At 33.9% G+C, this 22,048-nt stretch overlaps 1 protein-coding gene across 2 annotated transcripts in view; it reads right to left on the reverse strand.

Moving 5' to 3' along the window:
- TMEM131 (transmembrane protein 131) overlaps positions 1-22,048 on the reverse strand; it is a 138,852-nt gene that overhangs the window by 56,938 nt on the left and 59,866 nt on the right. For both annotated transcript variants that reach the window (XM_037527898.1, XM_054701883.1), the window contains exons 6-11: positions 12,653-12,769; positions 10,038-10,160; positions 3,974-4,054; positions 1,552-1,702; positions 1,398-1,454; positions 583-644 (exon numbers count right to left, since the gene is read on the reverse strand). In XM_037527898.1, the coding sequence (XP_037383795.1) occupies positions 583-644; positions 1,398-1,454; positions 1,552-1,702; positions 3,974-4,054; positions 10,038-10,160; positions 12,653-12,769 (591 nt within the window). The remainder of the gene's footprint in view (positions 1-582; positions 645-1,397; positions 1,455-1,551; positions 1,703-3,973; positions 4,055-10,037; positions 10,161-12,652; positions 12,770-22,048) is intronic.

Here is a 22,048-nt window from a genome sequence, read left to right on the forward strand (position 1 = left end):
ATAGCTTCCCAATTCCACTAGTAGGGGCATAAAAATCACTTGCTCTGTGTGTATGTGTGAGCGGAAGAGAGAAACCCTTTTTTAGTGTGGTAAGTAGGGAAACTACAATAGCTGCCAGTTATAAGGGGTATTTGTAACAAATGTTAATAGCATTCTACCATTACCTAGTATATTTGCTTCATTATTTCTCTTCCCAAAACTCATCTGAATTTTTCTCCCTTTTTCTACTAACCCATACCTTAAGTCTAACAACCTCATGGAATCTGTATAACCTGTTTTATCTTTATACATGAACACACTGCGCAAGATTTATCAGAATCTACTAGCTTCTTATATGATTCTGTCTAAATGGGAGTGTCATTAACTTTGGTTCAAACTTAGTGTGGAGAAGATCGTCTACTCTTTCCTTCTCATCCTTAAAGTCTGGTGATTAGAGGCAGAGTAGTTTCTCATATCACAGGTGGAACCAAAGTGTCACCCCGTCACCACAAAACAGAATTCCTTTAAAGAAGAGTTTATTTTTAAAATGAATAGAAAAATCAAAGAATATATAAATTAGGAAAAAAAATACGAAAAACTTACAGTTATCGGGACATCTTTTGTTCCTGAATTTAATAAATGAAGATTTAAAACTTTCGGTAGATCTGTTAAAATTAAGAAAAAAATTTCTTAAAAAGGTGTGCTTTATAAGGCAAGTTAGAATCTTTATCTTACTAAATTATCAGACTGACTCTCTTTAGAATGTGAAACAGAGTGACAATCACATTAGTAAAAACTGCACTTTCCTAAACAACCAGATCAAAAAACAAAAAAAAGTATAATTTTTAGTGAAATTAGATATTATTACTAACATTTTAGTTTTTCAATGAAGCTTAGTAAAGAAAACAATGTGCAATGTAAGACTTTCACATTTAAACCAAACCTAATTTTCAAAAATAGGCCCTTGGAAATCCCAAAGTTACAAGTACTCCTACTTTTTTCTTAAAAAATCCTTTACTTATTTCAATTTTAGAATTTCAATTCTTAATCTGGGTCAAATTTTTAACATTTTGTCATTACAATGCATTTGCATAATACATACCTAAACAAAAATTGAGAAGTAAATCCTTTTATTTCCTTTATATTATTATTTTTAAAAATAATTTCTACATAACTGAATAGGTGGGGAATTGGATTAAAAAATCCAGAAATCTAATCTGCCTCAATTTTCCATTTAGAAATGCTTTATGGAAGTTATCCCATGATCTTGCTTTCCTCAAAGGAGGTTTATTTAAGATCATGCAACCCACTGAGAAATAACTTCCAAAGCTGAATTACAAAAGAATTAATCATTCAGTATTGAATATGGAGATTATTTTGAAGACCGATAAAGAGGCTGTCTTTTGTTTGTTTTTTACCTTGTGTTCGTAGTGTACCAAAATCTAACATTTCAGTGGAGGAATAAATTCCAGGAGCTTGGGGAAAAGAAAAGTAAACAATTATATTTTATTTTGCCAGAGTGGGATGTATTAAAAACTAAACAAACTTCAATTTCTTCAGTTTTCCACTAACCTGTTGTAACTTCAACTTCAACAGGAAGAATGATAAACTCTGTGCTGTCTGAAGCATTTGTCTTTATTCTTATGAAGGCTGTGTGATTATCTGCTTCTCTAGATGAAAAACTGGCTCTCATCACTCCCTTAGTTTCATAAGGAGGAATTTCCTGATAAGTTTAAAGAACATAATGTAATGTGGTAAACCCATTCTAGTTTATTGAATAAGATAACTTACACTGACAAATAAATTATTATTTTATATACCCACTAAAAATAAAATACAGTGCCAATTAAACAATTATATTCCACTGATCATAACACTCCAGTTCTGGAGGATTTAAAGTTTGAAAATACTTGCATCTTAGAATTGATGAAATATGGCATGTAAAACTGAGCAAAATGAAATAAAATTATCTGAAAATATGCTGTCCGTTGCAAAATTATCATTAATTTATAATATCAGTTATTCTTTAATGTACTGGTGGTGCTTTGGGTATATAATTCAGTCCTGAAATTCTCTGAATAACAGAAATATCTCCATGAGCACGAAATGCTTTTCCAGAGCCTGAAGGAATCTCTTTAAATGACAACCAAAAGAGTTCAGATCCTGCTTTCCCTTCATTTAAAAATCAAACAAAATAGAGCTCCCCAAGCAAATCCAGTTTACCAACTGCATTCAGGAAGGCTCAAGGCATTTGTTCTTAGACCTTTGCAAAAAAAAAAAAAAAAAAAAAACCCCACACATATACTCAAGGAAGACGCAATTGAAAAAAAAAAAGTCTTTTTGAAGTATAGTTGTTTTCTTGTTTTTGGTTTTAGAACCACTGGCTTCTGTGGGACTACCAGAATTTCTCTGCACATACCTTTTGGCATATTCTGGAAAATTCCTGTGTTTCAGAATTTACTGGTCTTCTCTTACCTCTAATCTGTTAATTATTTAGTGTCAAAATAGGGAAAAAATGATTGGACCCCCTCCTGGGGTCACTAAGGTAGACCATCCACTTTTCCATCTCTAGAGAGCCGACTTGGTCACTGGGGTTTCTCGAATGCACTCAAAGGGGCAAGGGTTGAGGTCAAAGCCAACTGACTTTTTTTTGTCCTAGGTTTGTAGGAATAATAATCACAGCATTTTTTCTTGTGGCCACTGGAATTATCAAAATATTATAATATCTGTACTATCATTTGTTATAGTTCTTAACTAATTAGAAAGCTGATTCTATTGTTTATTAGGCACAAATTATACTTCATAGTAAATTCTTAGCCCTCTCTAGAATTATAATACAAATTTAGCAGGTTGTAGTTAATTATATTAAGCATAGTTTTATGCTTAATATAACTATAAGCATAGTTTTATAATTTATGCTTAATATAACTATAAGCATAGTTTTATAATTTATCCCACAAATTTTTCAAACTATAAATTTAATATAAAACATTTTTGTGAAAGGATTTAAATGGACTATTCTTTGCATATTACTATCTGCTACTGTGTTTCTCTATTTTTGATGTTAACCAAATGACTGATAAATTTGTTTTTCAATATTCAAGCCAACATCCTAAAATGTCCCTTTCATATTCCTTCTCTGATTAAGGCTGGTCAGAAGACAGAATCAACAGAATACATGTGTTTAACAGAGCAATTAATAAAGAAACTCATCTTTAGAACTTATTCATAATGGTATAGTCAGTGTGTCTTTAATTATGGATGAGCAGCAACTTGAGTGGTCCTGGAACAAGAACTGCATTTACATGTCTTTCCCTTCTTTGATTAAAGTGTCGTAGAGGACTTACAAAAAACAAAACAAAACTCCCCTATGGCAGGAACTTTTATGACTAAGGTAGTTGCTACATATTCATTAATCTGGTTAGTATTTGCCATTATTCTCCAAAAAAAAAGTGGTTCTCTAAGCACTGGCACAAATTACTGTTAAACATTAAACAATATTAAGCATGGATATAGATCACCTAAGAATTAAAAATTTTCGAAGTCACTATAAGGGCTTTAATATGTTCCCTCTTCAGTGCCATGTCTTCTAACAAGTATGAATGATTAATTCTCTACCTTGAGAAATACAATGGATCCTTTCTACAGGATTAAAAAAAATAGTAGTGTGAAGCACATTACAAATGATGATATTCAGAGACAACTTTATCAATAAAATTTTAAGTAAGAATAGTTGAAATCTTCTTTCCACACAGAGGGTTAAAGTTCCCACCAATTTTGCTTACTGCTCTTTCTACAAATAACTTATATTTTTTTTCTCGCTTTCTCATCCAATTTTCAAAAGTATTTGATATAAATGTAATAATATGAAGAGAATAATTATGGAAAAGTTAACCATATTTCTTCTGATGATAAGGAACTAAGTGTTTTTGGAGTATTTAAGAAAAGAATTGGTTTCATGTAAGCACACGAGAGAAAATATGTTAGCACTCACCCACAGCTTTCTAGTACCTCCTTGTTGACCTGTTGGAAGTTCTAAGTGAAGATCTCCTCCACTAGAATACATTTCTACAACCTGCGACAAAGAGCACACGATGGTTAGTTTCAAAATCATATTCTCAATGCAAGAGTAACTTGTTATATAGAAACAAGTTTGACACCCTAATTGTGTATCAGAAAAATTTTATAACATTTGCAGATATAAATGATCATGTCATGTCGCTGCGATCAGTGCTGCTATGTATAAACAATAATGGTATTTTTAAATTAAAACAAGGTAACTTTAAAATATTAAATTTAGAAATAATATAGCTGTTTCACAGATGGGACACCTATTTTGATTTTTTCCAAAGGAAATAGTTTATGGAAATGATCAAATTTTAGAAAAAAAATTATCTCTTATAGTAACACAACACAAGTTCTTTATATCAAACAATATTTAATAATGTATACAAATAACTGGTTTCTACTGGTGGCAAGATATCAGGTACTATTAATACCTCTGCAGCCTGTAACTATACTTGTGATTTTTTTTGATTGAATATTTACTCTAAATTAGAGATTTAATATTTATTTGTCTTTATTTTAGTGCAGTAACATGGTATTGGTAGCACTGGCTTACAACACTGTCTGATTTAGGGTGCTAGGCTGACACCTTTCAGCCGTGCGTCACCACACCCCACACATGATGGTGAAACACTGATGATTTTAACATCAACCATCAGGTCCCCCCCTTTCTGTTCCCATCCTTACAGCAGCCTGAACTCTGCAGTTATAGTTCTAGGGTTTATTGTGATTTAGTTCTGTCAGCTCCTTTGTTTTTCTAGATCCTACATCTGAATGAAATCATCCAATATTTGTCTTTTTTCCTTTTGACATTTCATTTAGCATAATACTCTCCATTCCCATCCATTTTCATGCCCTTTGCAAACCATCTGTCCCTTTTTGTCTCCTCCATCTCTACACAACCACTGAGCTGCTCTCACCCACTCTACATTACAGTGAGTGTATTTTCTGGATTTGACATAAATGGAATCACATAGTTTTGTGCTCTTATGTCCCATTTAATCAGTGCAATTTCTTTGAGGCCTATCATATTGTTGGATGTATTATTAATTCATGTCGTTTAGAGTTTATGGAGATGCCATAATTTGGGTTGTTTTCAGCTTTACAGATAAGTCATTACAGATAAGTAATGGTTGCATTATTTAAGTCTTTGAGTAGTTATCTGCTTTCTTTTCTCTTGGATAAATACTTAGACATCAAGTGGGTCATTTGGATAGAGGCTTTCCTTTAAGGTAGGCAACTCTATCTCTTTAAAAGAAAGAATGTACTTAATTAAAGGCAAATTTGGTATGAAATAAGAGAATGGGTGGAAAACCTCCACTTGTTTTTATCACAGAAGTCCCCTAGGAGTACATAAACAAAGGTCAAAGCAAGAAAAATAGCAGAATTTTAGTATAAGTTTAAAGGTTTTTGCTTTTTGAATATGTTACTGTTGAAGTAATGCATCTACTAATGCATTTTTCTCTGAGTATTATTATATACCTTCTCATTTATTACAGTGTTCCCCTATAGCAACAATTACATTAATAGTGACAGTATTTTAAGTGATGGGGTAACTGTAGAACTTTTTCTGAAAAAAAAAAAGAAAATATCACATATTATTTAATTTAATGTTACAAGGAATCAAGGGCAACATAACAACGTTTGGAAACATAAGTTTAAAAGGTAGAATACTAATAATAGGGAAAGGAATTAGGAAATTGGGACAGAAAAGGACTAAATTATAACTATAAGAAAGAAAAAAATCAAAATCAACAAACAACTATGAACCAGAGACACACTATGGGGGGGGACTGGGGAAAGGAGGGTTTGGGGTCAAAATAAGGAGGTTGCAATTATATGGGGAATATAAAAATAAAATTAAAAAAATAAAAATAAAAAAACTTTTGATCATCTAAAAAAATTAAATAAATCCTGAAATCTAAGTGACATAAATAAAAATAAATAAATAAATAAATAAAACTAAAGGAAAGATTATGTTAAAACCAGGAAAGAAACACATTGCTGCTTTTTAGCCCAGGGTTATCTATCTCAACTTACTAAATTTTAAAGGAAGCCAAAAATATATATAAAACATATTTTATGTAAAGAAACTCTTCCAACGAAGTTTAAATTGACATACAATATCCTATATATATTTAAAATGCTTGATTTAAGGAATTCTGACATATATGTACAAGCATGAAATACTTAATAACTGTCTGTCATTGCACTGGACAGAGCAGATGCAGAACTTTTTCATCATCATAGAAAGTCCTAGCAGACAGTGCTAGATTAAAAGGCAGGAAGTTCAAGGGGACTCTTGCTTCACATTTAAATTATTTATTTGAAAATTTTTTTAGTGAGAACATATTCATGTGTTTATGTTATATACTGAACTACATTGATGCAATTTCTTGCTTTAGGATTTTTTTTTTTTTAAAGATTTATTTTTATTTATTTATACAAGCACTGGGTACAGTCAGAAGCGCGGGAGGGTGAGAGAATTCACCAGAGCCAGAGCGGGGAGCAGAGCAGGCAGAAGGACCGAAGCACACTGCTGAGGGGAGCAGTGGGCGGCAGGAGAGGTCTGTGTGCCATGTGGGACCCTCCTCCTGTGGCCGGGGAGCAGCCAGGGATCAAACCGGCGCTGCAGAGGCTGCAGGCAGCTTCGCAACCCAGCGCTCAACCGCTGCGCGCCACCGGGGAGGCCCAGATATTTTCTTAAGTTTAAGAACAAGTCTTTAATGGGGCCTCCCCGGTGGGCGCAGTGGGTTGAACGCACCACTGTGAGGCTATCTGCAGCCTCTGCAGTGCAGGTTCGATTCCCGGCCAGCCAGGGAGACACCCACACGGCGCAGAAAACCTCTCCTGCCTCGCCCACTGCTTACCTCAGCCGTGTCTTTGGTCCATCTGCCTGTTCTGCTCCCCACTCTGTCTCTGGTGGGTCCTCTCACCCTCCCACACCTCTGGCAACTAGTTCTTGTATAAATTTAAAAAAAAATCTTAAAAAAAAAAGAACAAGACTAATAATACAAAATATTAAAACTATTGACTTACGTGTACTTCATACACAACCTATATTGGTTCTAAGAGGGCAACTTTGGTTTTTCATTTTGCTTTTCAGTGTGTTGGTAAAATCTACCATGGGAAGTCTTCTTGAATTAAAATGTTGTAAATGGGAAAAAAAACTAGATAAACAAAAGAAAAAAATCATAATTGAATTCAAAGAGATAACTATTCTAAGATAACAAATAGCTCCATGATTTCAAAGGCAGAAGAGAAAAAGCAGTAACTGGAAGGCTACTAAGACAATTTTCTATTAGCCAATAGGCCAATATTTGCTGAATCCTGTAACCCCCATTCTTCCAAGTAGGAAGCAAGACCCCCAGTCTATGATCTGTCAACCACACCAAGTGTGCTCTGCAATACTACTGCTATTCCTACAGCATGTCTGATAGAGTGAAAAACAAGTTTTTATTTCTTCACTGAAAACAGTCAAGGAAAGAAGGCAGCAAGAACTAATGAGGTTTCTGTATAAATTTGTAATAAAGTTAACCAGAACAGAGAAAATACACCATTATCTAAAGTGGCAAAAGAATAATGACAGAGTGATGATGAAGATAACACACTTTTCCTGTGTAAAAGCAGGATGCTTTTCTTCTTTTTTGTAATTTCCTCCTTTAGTGATAAGCCATCTAACTAAAAATAATTAAAATGGGTAGAGTATTCTTATTAGTAGCTATCCTCATCCAAAATCAAACAGGTGTTGGGAAGAAACTTCTTTTTTGCTACTTTAGCATATAAACCCCACACATGTCACAATGCAGGCTCTGAATATTTCTTCTTGTTCTCCCTCATCATCCCTTTCATTTATGAACAATCCTACAAGGGTTTCGAGGATGACAAAAACCATGCTGCCTAAGTTCTATAGCTTATCACAATATGTGGTATTTTTTTCTCCATCTGTTACTTTCAAGCTATTGTTAAGTCTTACAATATTGTTCCTAAAGAATTTTGGGGCCTCTGGTTTTGAGTATTATGATTCAGGAAAGCAACCACATCTCCTTCCCACAAAGACAATACAACTAGAAATTTCAGTGGCAACAAATGTAATCTAGTTGGAAGTCACTGGGGCTCTGAACATCTCTTCTTCGTCTCCCTCACGGTGTCCCTTTCATTTATGAACTTTCTGACTGCGATTTGAGGATGACTAAAACCATTTTGGCTGTCAAAGTTGGGAGAAAGTTGGAGATTTAAACAACATGTAACTGAACAACTGAAGAAATCAAAGAACATCTCAAGAAAAAGAAAAAGAAAAATACTGTATACCAGGATCTCTGTGATGCAGTGAAAGCAGTATTAAAAGGGAAGCTTATAGCAATACAGTCTAATTGCAAGAAACAAGAAAAATTTCAAGCAATCTAACCTTACATTGAAAGGAACTAGAAAAAGAAATACAAACAAAGCCTAAAGTCAGTAGAAGGAAGGAATAAAAAGGAAACAATAAAATTCAGACTGGAAATAACCAAAGAGAATACAAAAGATCAATGAAATGAAGCTTTTTTTAAAAAAAATAACTAAATTGACAAACCTTTGATAAGACTCATTAATGAAAAAAAAAAGACTCAAATCAAATAAAATCAGAAATGAAATCCAACACTCAGCAATAAAAATAGATGAAATCTTACATTTGTGACAACATGGAAGGGACTTGAGGGATTATGCTAAGTGAAATATGTCAGAAGGAGAAAGACAAATACTGTATGATTTCACTCATTTGTGGAATTCAAAGGAACAAACAAAACCAAACAAAAATAAACCTACAGACTTTGACAAAAGAATGATGGTTACCGGGGGTTGGGGCTGAACAAGTAGTGGTTGTGGAATGGATGGGTAGATGGTGACTACAGACATTTGTTGATGAGTATGTGTAACTAGCAATAAAATATAATTGCTAGCCCTGTGCACAGGTGTTTGAGGGAGGCTCGATTCCGTGGGATTCAATGACCACACCGTATTAAAGGAAAAAGGATTTATTGTGAGCAACAGAGGCGATGTGAGAGCAAAATTATAAACAGTGCCCCAAATCCAACCAAACCGATGAACATGCATACATACTGTACAGTTTCCTCAGAAATTAGCATCACAGAGGCAAAGAATCAGCACTCCGGAAAACAGCATCACGGAGGCAAAAAGTCAGCACTCCGGAGAATAGCATCACAGAGGCAAAGAGTCAGCACTCCGGAGAACAGCACGGGAGACGTATCCACGTCCAGCAGCTGCAAGCAGCAGCAGCTAGGCGACCACTGTGTTTTTATCTCCCGAGGTCGGATATGGCCAGTATCCAAGCTCAGGGATTCATGGTGAGCTGGTCACGTTTCCGTGCACGACGCCCCGGAGTTAGATAACCAGCCATATTTCTTGGTGGTCCTGGACATCGCGAACAGTTACATAACCAGCCCTATCTTTTGGCTCCTGGTCCGGGTGCTGGCCAGGCTCCTGGATCAGGAGGCCAAAAGGTGGTCGCACATTTTCCAATGTCCCCGGCAAAACAACATTAACACTTTATTTTCCTACAGTATGGTGTGATATATAAAGTTGCTGAGGTGAGAAACTATGCACTTGAAACCTATACAATACTGTAAACCAATATTATCTCAATAAAAGCAAAATTAAAAAATATATTGGGTCAGAGGAGTAGATATTAAGAAATGTGCCAGATATATGTAGCTGAAAATACTTCTTAAAATAAATTAAATGCAGAGCTGCCTAAACTGCAATACCAAAGAAGTCAGTCATTTTAAAAAAGTTTCCAAAAATTCAATATCTGCTCTTTTGTAGTCCAAATTTCAGACTATAGCAAGCTGCATTAAAAGAACATCCCTCATCAATGTATCTATATAAAACCTGATTATTTTAAACAGTGTTGAAAACTATAACAGACAGACTCCATACTAAGTGCTAATTTCCATCAAATTTAAGTTCATTTGAAATTACCATCGTAAACTCACCTGTAAAGGCTCACTGTGAGGATTATGTATATTTATTATAGGTGAGAAACTGCTATTCACAGGGACTCTGGCCCCAAGGAACGGCCTTAATCGATATGGATTTGGAACTCCAACACCAAATACCTATTTCAAAGGAGAAAGAAAATTCAATTTGAGTTGCCTCTATGACTAATTTCTATGGTTATAACTATAACTGACTGAGAGAGGGAAAACTGTTGAATCTAATTTAAGTGGAAAGTTCTTAACTCTTTTTAGAAAGAACAAACATACAGTTTCTATACTTTATTTGGCTACGTATTTGATTTACTATATAAATTTGGAATGATGTCTGCTATATACTGGAAATTAAATGATAGTAGTCTTTCAAGAGGTCATGGGAGAGACAAAAGGAAATAGGAATCAAAAGATTTCTCTACTTGAACAATCAGGAGATGGATCTGGGACACAGATAATCTCACTGTCAAGCCCAGTCCTAGGTCACTCCCACCTGGGAAGGCCCTGGGTTGACTAAAAAGGGTGAGCCAGTTGATCAAATGACATTTACTATATGCCTATGGTGTGCTAGGCACAAATATATACAGTAGTGAAAAATCCAATAGTGAACAAGATAATGTACCTGCTCTAGTGAAACATATTCTAATACGAGGGTAAGACTAGATTAAAAAATAAGGTTTAAAAAATGGGTAAAGTGATATACAGTAATTGTTTATAGTAAGAATAGGAATTTTTTTAAAAGATTTATTTATTTATGCATATAAGAGCTGGGGTGTAGACCAAAGGTTCAGGGGGTGAGAGGATTCACCAGAGACAGAGTGGGGAGCAGAACAGGCAGATCCACTGAAATACACTGTTGAGGGGCGGAGAAGGCAAGACAGGAGAGTTCTGCTGCACCATGGGTTAGCTCCCTGGCCAGGAATCAACTCATGCTGCACTGGCTGCAGATAGCTTCACAGTGCTGAGATTTAACCCCTTGCGCCACCAGGAAGGCCCAAAATGGGAATATTCTTTTAGAGAGAATGGTGACAGCAATATTCTCTGAGGAAGTAATAAAAGCTGTTAACTGAAAGATGAGAAAAAGCCAGTCCTGGGAGTGTACTCAGGCAAGGGGAAATGTATAGGCAAAGGGCATAAGTTAGGAAAGGGTTTCGCTTGTTTGAAGACCAGGAGTTAAATGGAAGGAGGCCAAATGGAATGAGGTGGTAAAGATGAGGTGGTAAATATATGTGAATCAGACCTTAAAAGGCTGTTGGTCTTGATCAAAAGTTTACATTTTGCTCTAAGAGCAATGGGAAAACAAGAATTTGCATGGGGAAGTTGACTAGATTTGATTTCTGTTCAAATAAGATTCCTATGATAGAGATTGGGGAGGAATGAAAGGTCAATTAGAAGGCAACTGTGTAATCCAGGGAGAGATAATGATAGCTTGGCAGAGAGCAGCAGCAGTAAAACGGAAAGAGGTAGATAGATGTTAGATGTATTTAGGAGGAAGACTTCATGAAAGATCAGATGTGGAGAGGTACAGAGGGACAGCTGCCCACTGAGGCTCACGTTGAACACAACCTGATCATGACCCAAAGTAGTCCTCTCTGGCTATGACCACCTAGGTCGGTAGGGGTGCCTCTACAGGGCAGAGTTTTCCATATTCTTATGACTCTTTCCGTTAACTCAGTGTCATCTATACAGCACTTCAAGTTATTCATCTATATAGGTATTCAAAAATTTACTGACTATTAAACAACCACTAAAAACTTATTCACAATAAATAAGCACAATATGGTTTCTGGTTAAAATGAAATGTTTACTCTGACACTAATTTTCAAAATATATGAAAATTCTGGGCACTAGAGAAGAAATGCTCAAAAATAAAAGCATCGAACTATAAAGTAAGGCAGTATTTAAGTAAGGATTTAAATAACTGAGTTCCATGGGCAGTATAATATAGTGGTATAGAAAATGCTCTTTACAGTTACAAAGACATAGATTTTCATTCCTGCTCAACAACTTACTAGTAACATAATTTGGGCATATTATTTAACTTTTCTAAACTTCATTTTTTAACTTAAAAAATGAGAATAAGAGTATCTATAACATAGGTAGAAGTACATGTAAAATATGTAGTATAGTGTCACATAAGCAATTACTCTTAATAATCTTGATAAACTTGACACACAAAAATCTTGATTCACAAAACATGAATTTTTCTTCAATAAATTAAACATTCTACATAAAAAATAAGCTTACAAAATTTTTAAAATAACATATTTACTAAAGAAAGGCAGGCATGCATGTTTTAATCTTAAAACTATTAACAAGTAATCTTAACTGTGCAAACAGCAAAAATTAAAAAAATAGAGTTACTGTGAGAATAGTTTTTACTGTTCTGTTGCCTATCAATCTTATATTAACATGTCAGCTGTAGCTTTAAGATCATCTGTTCATAGCCTGATTTGAATAGAGATATTTACTGACACAGTACTAAGATGCTTTAAGTCTAAACTCTTAAATTTTCTACTATTCTCTATTTTTTTGAGGAGTTATTAAAAGGTTGTCATGACAAATCAGAAATGATGAATATATTTTATAAAACAAATGAAAATTTTAATTCAGCTTCTTACCTGGTAAGTAAATACCCCATGATTAGATGTATTAATAAATAAAGTATTTTCTACATTTCCCACTACTCTTGCAAGAAAAACTACATCAAATGATGTATTTCCTCCTGGAAGAATTTTCTGAAAAAGAAAAGCAATGAATAAACTTAAATTAGTAACCAAAAAATCAGATCATGCCAACTAACCACAATTAGTCCACTAAAGTATTCTAAAACAAATACCTCAGAAACATTGCCATACATTAACCTTCAGTCAAACTATTTTGCAATGGAAAATAATAAAAAAGATGTCTCTATAATGGATGTCCCATATCTTTGTCAGTTACTAGTTTAAAACCCTGTACAACAGATGGATGGTTTTCTTGGATTCTATTCATTCAACAAACATTAGACAGGAATGAAGTGCCTAATTTTAGACTGTTTCATCACCAGACAATCAAGCAGAAGCTGAGCAGAAGCTGAGCCTTTTATATATAGATGCACTGCTCTACTATTAAAGCATTAACTTGTACTATTCCAAAGAAGTAAGTCCAGGCCTTAATCCCTTGATCTCGATGACACTCATTCATATGAAGCACAAAATGTGCCAGCAACTTAAATTAGGAAAGAAGGCAGGGGTATCACTGTATACTAATATCTTGCAAAGTCTGAGGATGTCATTGCAGTTGGGAAGTAACATAGGCTGTTTTATGAAGTTTGAGAGACTGCAATTGTATTTCTGTCTACAATAAAGTCTTAAAAAGCTATGTAAAGTTATTAACCTCTCTCATTCTAATCCTATGACTTGAACTCTAAAATGCTTCCCAAATTGTAGCTTAAAATACATGGCATGAATGTTGTGGCTTCACCTTAGGATATAGAAAGCTGAAAAGAGCATTTTTCCTGCATATTGACAACAAAAATAGTCATCTACAAAATAACTTTTCTTGAACCCATTACAGAGTTTGTGTATCTAATCTAATGAGAGATAATCACCTCCACGAAGAAATGGAATGTGAGTAGTGGCTTACCCAGGGCAGAGGCTAAAAAGATGAGGCTACCATATAGGAAGGTAAAATGAATTCAGCTAAAAGTTATACATTGCTAAAAGCAGAGTGTGGGCTAATCTGTGCAGATAGAAACTCTGGAAGCTATAGACTCTAGACAATATAAAAAGTAAAACATTTTCAGAAAGATAGCTGATAAATCCCTAAATAGTTTGATATTACAGATACTTTAAAATAATCCATTGGGCAAAATGGTAGTCACAAGGAAAGTTAACAATTTTTTTTAATCAATTGGAAATGAAAACACATATCAGAAAATTTGTTGGCTGTAATTAAAGCAATGCGTGGGGGGAAATTTATGGTGCTACATGCTTATTTTGAAAAGATAAGTCCAAACTCAGTAAATTGGATTTCTATCTTGAGAAACTAAAAAAGTTAAAAATTCAGTGAAAGCAAGCCAAATGAAAAAAGTCATGAATGAACAGAAATCAGCGAAATAGAAAACAGAAAAAAATGAACAATTAATGAAACCAAAAACTAATACTTCAGAAAGGTCCATAAAACTGATAAAACCCTAGAGAGTATGACTACAATTAAGATGACAAAAATATAAGAAACTGAAATGTGAAGATCATTACATATCCTTTATATATACGCAAGGATAGTAAAGAAATATTACAAACAAATTTCATAAATCTATTGACTAGAAGAAATGGACACATTATTTGAAAAACACAATCTGCCAAAGCTTATTCAAAATGGAAGAGATTAAGAACAGTCCCATATCCATAAAAGAAATTTAATTTGTAGTTAAAAAATTTCCCATAAAGAAAAACCCAACTCCACATGGTTTCAATGGTGGAATAGCAGAATTCAGTACCAACTATTTAAGAAAGGAAGCATATCTATTTTACATAAACTTTCTAGCTTACAGAAGAGGAGAGAACATTTTCCATTCTGTTTTGTAAGTCTAGCATTACCCTGATACCAAGCAGACAAAGATGTGACAAGAAAACTACAAGCTAGTATTCCTTATGAATAGTACTGGCAAACTGAAAGCAGTCAATATATAGTAAGGATAATACATGATCACCAAGTGGTTTTTATCCTGGCAATTTAATTCTAGTTAAACAGAAAAAAGTGAAATCATGGTGTGGCACCTTACATCTGAAGAGGCATAAATCTATTCCCCTCAATCACATACATACAACATACAATGTTGTTAACCAATGTTACCACAAAAAAAAGTTACAAGAAAATTAAATCAATGATGACAACCATTCACTAAAGAAGAAAAAATACGGTCATTTCAATAGGTGCATAAAACAATTTGACAAAATTCTTTGTCCAGTTGTTCTTAAATATCTCAGCAAATCAGTTAGTAAATCATAACAGAACTTCCTCAATCTGATGAAAAGCATCTACAAAAAAATCTAGAGCTACCATACTTAATAGTGAATGACTGAATACTTTCCACCACAAATTTGGATCAAGGCTAGGATGTACTCTTTCATGAGAGCTATCATTGTACTGGAAGTAGTAGTCAGTGCAAGAAGAAATAAAAAGCATTAGAAAGGAAGAAAAATATCTGTCTTTATTCATAGGCAACATGGCTATCTATACAAAGAATCCTAAAGCTATCTTAAAAATGCTCCTAGAGATAATAAAAGTTTAATAAAGTTATAAGCATTAAGGTCAACATAGTGATCAATTTATTTCCACATGAACACTGGAATTTTAATTTTTTTAAAAGAAGTTTTTTAATTACATACACAAAAGAAATATTTTGTAAGCTTAAAACATTGTTGAAACTAATCGAAGACTTAAAAATGGAGAGATATATGTTGTTCATGAATTGGAAGACTCAACATTGTTAAGATATTAATTCTCCATAAACGGATACCTATAATATAGATATACATATAACTGATATATATATATATATATATAAAACACAATGCAATTGAAGTGAAATCAGTCTAAGGAAAAATATTAGTGAAATATAATGCAAAATAAGATCTTGAAACATAAAAAGTACAATGACAGAAATACTGATGAAATGCATGTAAGTTTTTAGTTAAATGTATTGTACTAATGTGAAGAATGAAGCAATTTTGAAAAAAACAACTGGAACATGAACAATCCTGAATCTTGGAATTACTAAAAAACTAGCGTAACCAAGACAGTATGGTATTGGTATATTTGACTTACTAGTCAAATACAAATATTATACACACATGCACATACACCATATTAGAACTTAATAGAGGAGATCCAATAAACACACCCTCTCATACAGGTTAATTTATTTTTAACAAAATGCAATGGATTTCAATGAGAAAGCAGTCTTTTCAACCAGTGGTATAGAAACTACCGTAAATCCATAAGCAAACTAAAGCAACCTTTGATTACATGACTTTATGAGTTTGTCAAAACTCAGAACTACACACAGAAATGTGCTCAGTGAAAAAATTTTTTCAGTCAATGATGGATTGCAAATACATCAATGGTCCCTATATATAGCCTAGGTATATAGTAGGCTACATCATCTATCTTTGTGTAAGTACATTCTATGATGTTTGTACAATGAAATTGTCATAAGCATGTACCCTTATACAGCAATGCAAGACTGTATTAAGAAAATAGAAAGATCACAAATAAATAACACAGCACTACACCTCAAGAAACTAAAAGAACAACGACAAATTAAGCCCAAAGTTGCCAAAAGAGAGTGAATGACAAAGACCAGGCAGAAATAAATGAAATAGAGACCAGAAAAACAATAGAAAAAAAATCAACAAAACTAAGAAACAGGGCCTCCCTGATGGCACAGCAGTTAAGCACTGGGTTGTGAAGCTGCCCATAGTCTCTGCAGTGCAGGTTTGATCCCTGGCCACTGGAGAGGGTCCCACATGGCGCGCAGATCTCTCCTGCCACGCTTGCTGCTCCCCTCAGCAGTGTACTTCGTCAGTCTGCCTGCTCTGCTCTCCCCTCTGGCTCTGGTGAATTCTCTCACCCTCCTGCGCTTCTGACTGTACCCAGTGCTTGTATAAATTAATTAAATAAATCTTTAAAAAACAAAAACAAACAAACAAAAAAAACTAAGAAACACTATGGGCAAGGAGACAATGTAATGATCTGATAAAAATACTTAAAGATAAAAACTGCCAGCTAAGAATACTCAATCCTGCAAGGCTCTCCTTCAGATATGAAGGAGAAATAAAGGCCTTCTCAGACTAACAAAAATTGAAGGAATTTGCAAACACCAGAAATCTCTCTCCCCAAGAAGTTTGATACAATTTTGTATCAAACTTGAGGAGAATATCCAAAAAGAACTGAACAAGAAAACAAAACCATAAAATTAAGGACAAAATGGCAGCAACAGACTTTCATATATCAATAATCATTCTTAATGTAAACGGAATGAATTCAGAATGTCTGACTGGATTAAAAAACAGGATTCTACTTTTGTTGTCACCAGGAAGTATATCTGAGCTACAAAGATAAACATAGGCCAGAATAAAGGGTTGGAAAACAATACTAGAAGCAAATGTGAGCCAAAAGAAGGCAGGAACAGCCATACTTAGATCAGATAAAACAGATTTCCAGTAAAAAAGTTAATAAGAGATAGGGATGGATACTATAATGATTAAGGGACCAACGCATCAATATATACAAACCAAACAAAGGAGCATCAAAATATATAAAGCAGTTACTAGTAAATTTGAAAATACATTGGGAAAAACACATTTGTGGCAGGGGATTTCAACACCCCACTCTCAATAATGGACAGATTAATCAGACAGAAAATAAATAAGGACACAATAGTCATAAACAAAAAATTAGACCTCATGGGCTTAACAGACATTTATAGGGCAATGAACTCTCAAAAATCTGATGGTTCTTCTCAAGTGCACCTGGGACATTCTCTAGGATTGATCGCTTATTGGGTCACAAGGTAAGTATCAAAAAATTCATAAAGAATAAAATCATATCAAGCATCTTCTCTGACCATAAAGATATTAAACTAGAAATCAACCACAAAAAAAATCAACCACAAAAAGCAAGCAGGAAAATTCTCTAATATGTAGCTTGAAATAGAAACCCATATCAAGAAATACAAAAGAGCTCAAATAATGTTATCTTTTACCAAGGAACTAGAAAAAGAACAAACAAGACCAAAAGCCAGCAGAAGAAAGGAAATAATAAAAAAATAGTGCAGAAATAAAGTAGAAATAAAAAAAAGTCCAAAAGATTGATGAAACCAAAAGCTGGTTCTTTGAAAAATAAACAAAATAGACAACCCTCCAGCTAGGGTCATAAAGAAAAGGGATCAGAAACAAAAGAGAAGTTACAACAGATATCTCAGAAATCCAGAGGATTATAAGAGATTACTATGAACATTTGTGTGCCCAGTAACTGAATAACTTGGATGAATTGGACAAATTCTTAGAAATATACAACCACCTGGCTCTGAATGGGGAAGAAAACTTGAACAGATTAATCACAAACATGGAAATTGGAACAGTAGCTAAAACTCTTCACCAAACAAAAGTCCATGACAGATGATTTCAAAAGTAGGTTCTACCAAGCCTTCAAAGATGAGCTAAAACCTATTTGATCAAGTTTTTTCAAAAATTGAGAAAGAGGAAATACTTCCAAACACCGGATATATTTTATGAAGCTAACACTGCCTTACTACAAAAGCCAGGCAAAGAAACAACAAAAAACTACCTAATAGATGCAAAGCCTCAACAAATCTTAGCAATCCGAATTTAACAATTCATTTAAAGAATTATACACCATCACCAAGTGAAACTTATACAAGGGACACAAGGATGATCCAACATCTGAAAAATCAATCAACATCAATCAATAGGAGAAAATATAAAAACCACATGATCATATCAATAGATGCTGAGAGAGCACATGATAAAATACAATATTCCTCGATGAAGAAAACCCTTGAAAAACGGGTAGACTGAACATATCTCAAAATATTAAAAGCCATATATGACAAATCTACAGCTAACATCTTTCTCAATGGTGAAAACTGAGTTTTTCCAGGAAGATCTGGCATAAGATAAGGATGTCCACTTCACCACTACTATTCAACATAGTATTAGAATAACTAGCTAAAGTAATTAGGCAAGAGGAGGACATAAAAAGAATCCAAATTGGGAAAAAGTAAAGCTACCACTATTTGCAGATGACATGATAATAATATACACAGAGAACCCTAAAGACTCCACTAAGAAAATAATTGAAACAATACATCTGTTTAGCAAAGTGGAAGGTTACAAAACCAATAAACAAAAATCCCTTGCTTTCCTATATGGAAACAACGAGCTAGAAGAGGGAGAAAATAAGAAAAAGACCCCACTTGCAATTACATCAAAAAGAATTAAATACCTAGGAATAAACTTAACAAAAAAGGTGAAGGACTTATACAAAGAAAACTTAAAGACATTGTTACAAGAAATAGAAGACATATGGGCCTCCCCTAGTGGCGCAGAGGTTGAGCGCTGGGCTGAGAAGCTGCCTGCAGCCTCTGCAGTGCTGGGTTGATCCCAGGCCAGCAGCGAGGGTCCCACATGGTGAGCAGACCTCTCCCGCAGCGCCCACTGCTCTCCTCAGCAGTGTATTTTGTCAGTCTGCCTGTTCTTCCCTGCTCTGGTTCTGGTGAATTCTCTTACCCTCCCACGCTTCTGACTTTACCCAGTGCTAATATAAACAAACAAACAAACAAACAAATAAATAAATCTTAAAAAAAAAAAAAAAGAAACACAAACATAAAGAAATGGATATATATTCCCTGTTCATGATTGGAAGAATTAACATTGTTAAAATGACCATTCTACCTAAGTAATATATAGATTCAATGCATTTCCTACCAAAATTTCAAAGACATTCTTTAAAGATACAGAGCAAATGTTACTGAAATTCATATAGAATCACAAAAGACCCTGAAAAGCCAAAGTAATTCTGATAAAAAGAAAAGGAACAATGTCAGTATCACACTCTCAGACATCAAGCTATGCCACATAGATATAATAATCAAAATGTCATGGTACTGGAACAGAAACAGACACAAGGGCCAACAGGATACAACTGAAAACCCAGTCATAAATCCACATCTATAGGGACAGTTAGTGTATCACAAGAAGCCAAGGAAAGTCTCCTCAGTTGTCTGTAAATTTAATTAACTAATCAATATAATTAAGGAAAGTTTTTATTTTAACATACATTCCTTACCAACGTATGTAAGGAATCCCATTTCCATAACTGCTACAGAAATCATAAATAGGTATTAAAGGTCTGTATTTTTGATACAAAGACATTTTATGCCAACAATACATTTATGAAAAATGAATAGGCCTAAATTGCAGGCTAAAATGATCTAATTTTAATGAGTTAAATATAGCTAATTAACAGATAATTATAAATAATTATTAGAAATTACAAACAAAGTAATAAATTGTCATACAACCATATTCCTTACTATTCTTATTTTCCTTTATATCCAGGAGGATTTAAAATCAAAATATTAGTATGGGGATTATGTTAAAATACAACTAGTAAAACTTAGCCTTTAAACAATTATTATGCTTTTCTATATTTCTTAATGGTTAATGTAAAGATGATATTGGTTAATAATAACTAAGACCTTAACTAAGTTACAGATGGTGTTCACAGCTAAAGAAGTAAGATATGACTAGAAATTCTGAAGATGACAAAGGCAATTTAGAGTTAACCATTAGAAAGGTTTTGCTCTTCTAGGCATGAAAGCTTTTCATTTTCCCCTACAGGTATTTTATTTTTTATCATAAGCATAAAATTGAAATGGAAATAAGTTATTTCTTCCAAATGCTCGTTACAAATCTCCCCTTCACTTTTTGAGCTTCTTGAGTCAATATCTTATTGTTGGAAATAAAGATGGAAAGCAAGAAGTGAAAAAAAAAAACTTTGGTAGGTATAGATTATTTTTATTGTTAAATTCCATACCTTGACTGTGGATCCACTAGGTAAATGTCTGATATTTATAATTATTACTTGCTTTACTAGACATAATTCCCCTGAACTCTTGTTTTCTGCAACATTTTGTCTTTCTTTGCAGTTGATAGTATTCCACTGTGTGTTTATATCATATCTTCTTGATCTAAATGTCTATCAGTGGGCACAAATTGCTTGCACATACTACCTTCTAAACAACGCTGCAATGAACACTGTACAGCATATAAATTGAGTTAATGATTTTATGTTTTTTAAGTGCCTAAGTGTGGGACTGCTTGGTCATACATATCTATTAATTTATATTTTGAAGAATTTTCAGAAAAACTAAGATTCATATATAGAAATACCATTGGGAGACTCCAGTTTATAAATGTCAGATTGGTAGCCTTTAATTTGCTTTGTTTGGTCCCCACTGCCTTTCTAAAACTGAATTTATTTTCAAATTAGAGAGACCATATAAAAATTCCTGTTTTTGAATCTTCTTGGAAATCAGAATTGCTCATGGGCTTACCACCCCAAATAGCAACCACTGGCTACAGTCAAGTGGGGGCAGATACCTTTGAATGGGACAAGCATAAAGATCACCCTTCATTCCACTTGAGCTGTTTCTCTCATTTATATTGCCTATCTACCCCCTGTAAAAATCTGTGTTCGTAAGTCTACGTCTAGTTCCTGCATTCAGATAGCAATATTTTAAAAAAAGTAAAAACCATGGTTGCTAACAAGGATGAAGCTTGGATGTTTAGAAACAACAAAACATTGCCTAAAATAGCAAAGTAAATTAACAAGTTAAAATAAAACCTGTAGTGCTTGTGAACTATTTTTAAACTGTTTCCACTTTTGTCTAATTATTTTGCTCTTTAACTCAACATGTCTCTGATATTGGCAAGGCAAACTAGGTGATAGCATTCATATACAAGTGCCTCTCTATTAGCATTCATATACAAGTGCCTCTCTATTTACAGATTGTTAGCATATAAGCTGCACACTAAAGCTTAATATGATATAAATCACTGGGTGGGCCAAGAGAATACCTGATTCCATCTTGGCTCTTGTCACTATCGGCCTGACCAGACAAATCCATCTGGGGTTCACCTTCATTTGTGTAATGAGGGCACTGGACTAGATGTACACAGGTCACTCCCAGCATTGGGATGCTATATTTGAAACTATTAGTACATTTACAAAAATTGTGACAATGTCTTTTAGGTAAGAATTATAAAAATAGCTTGAGAGAACTATCACTTTAAGAAATAATTTATGTAATAAAAATAGAAGAAATGGCTTAGAAAAGATGTGTTTTCCATTAGTATCACAGAAAATTAAATTTATTATTAAAATATGACTTGTCAATTACTTTTTCATAAAATAAATTAAAAATAGTCAAAATTATATGCCCT

The sequence above is a fragment of the Talpa occidentalis genome, unplaced genomic scaffold, assembly GCF_014898055.3.
Source record: "Talpa occidentalis isolate TD23 unplaced genomic scaffold, MPIMG_talOcc4v2.1 talOcc4.5, whole genome shotgun sequence".
Lineage (NCBI taxonomy): Eukaryota > Metazoa > Chordata > Mammalia > Eulipotyphla > Talpidae > Talpa > Talpa occidentalis.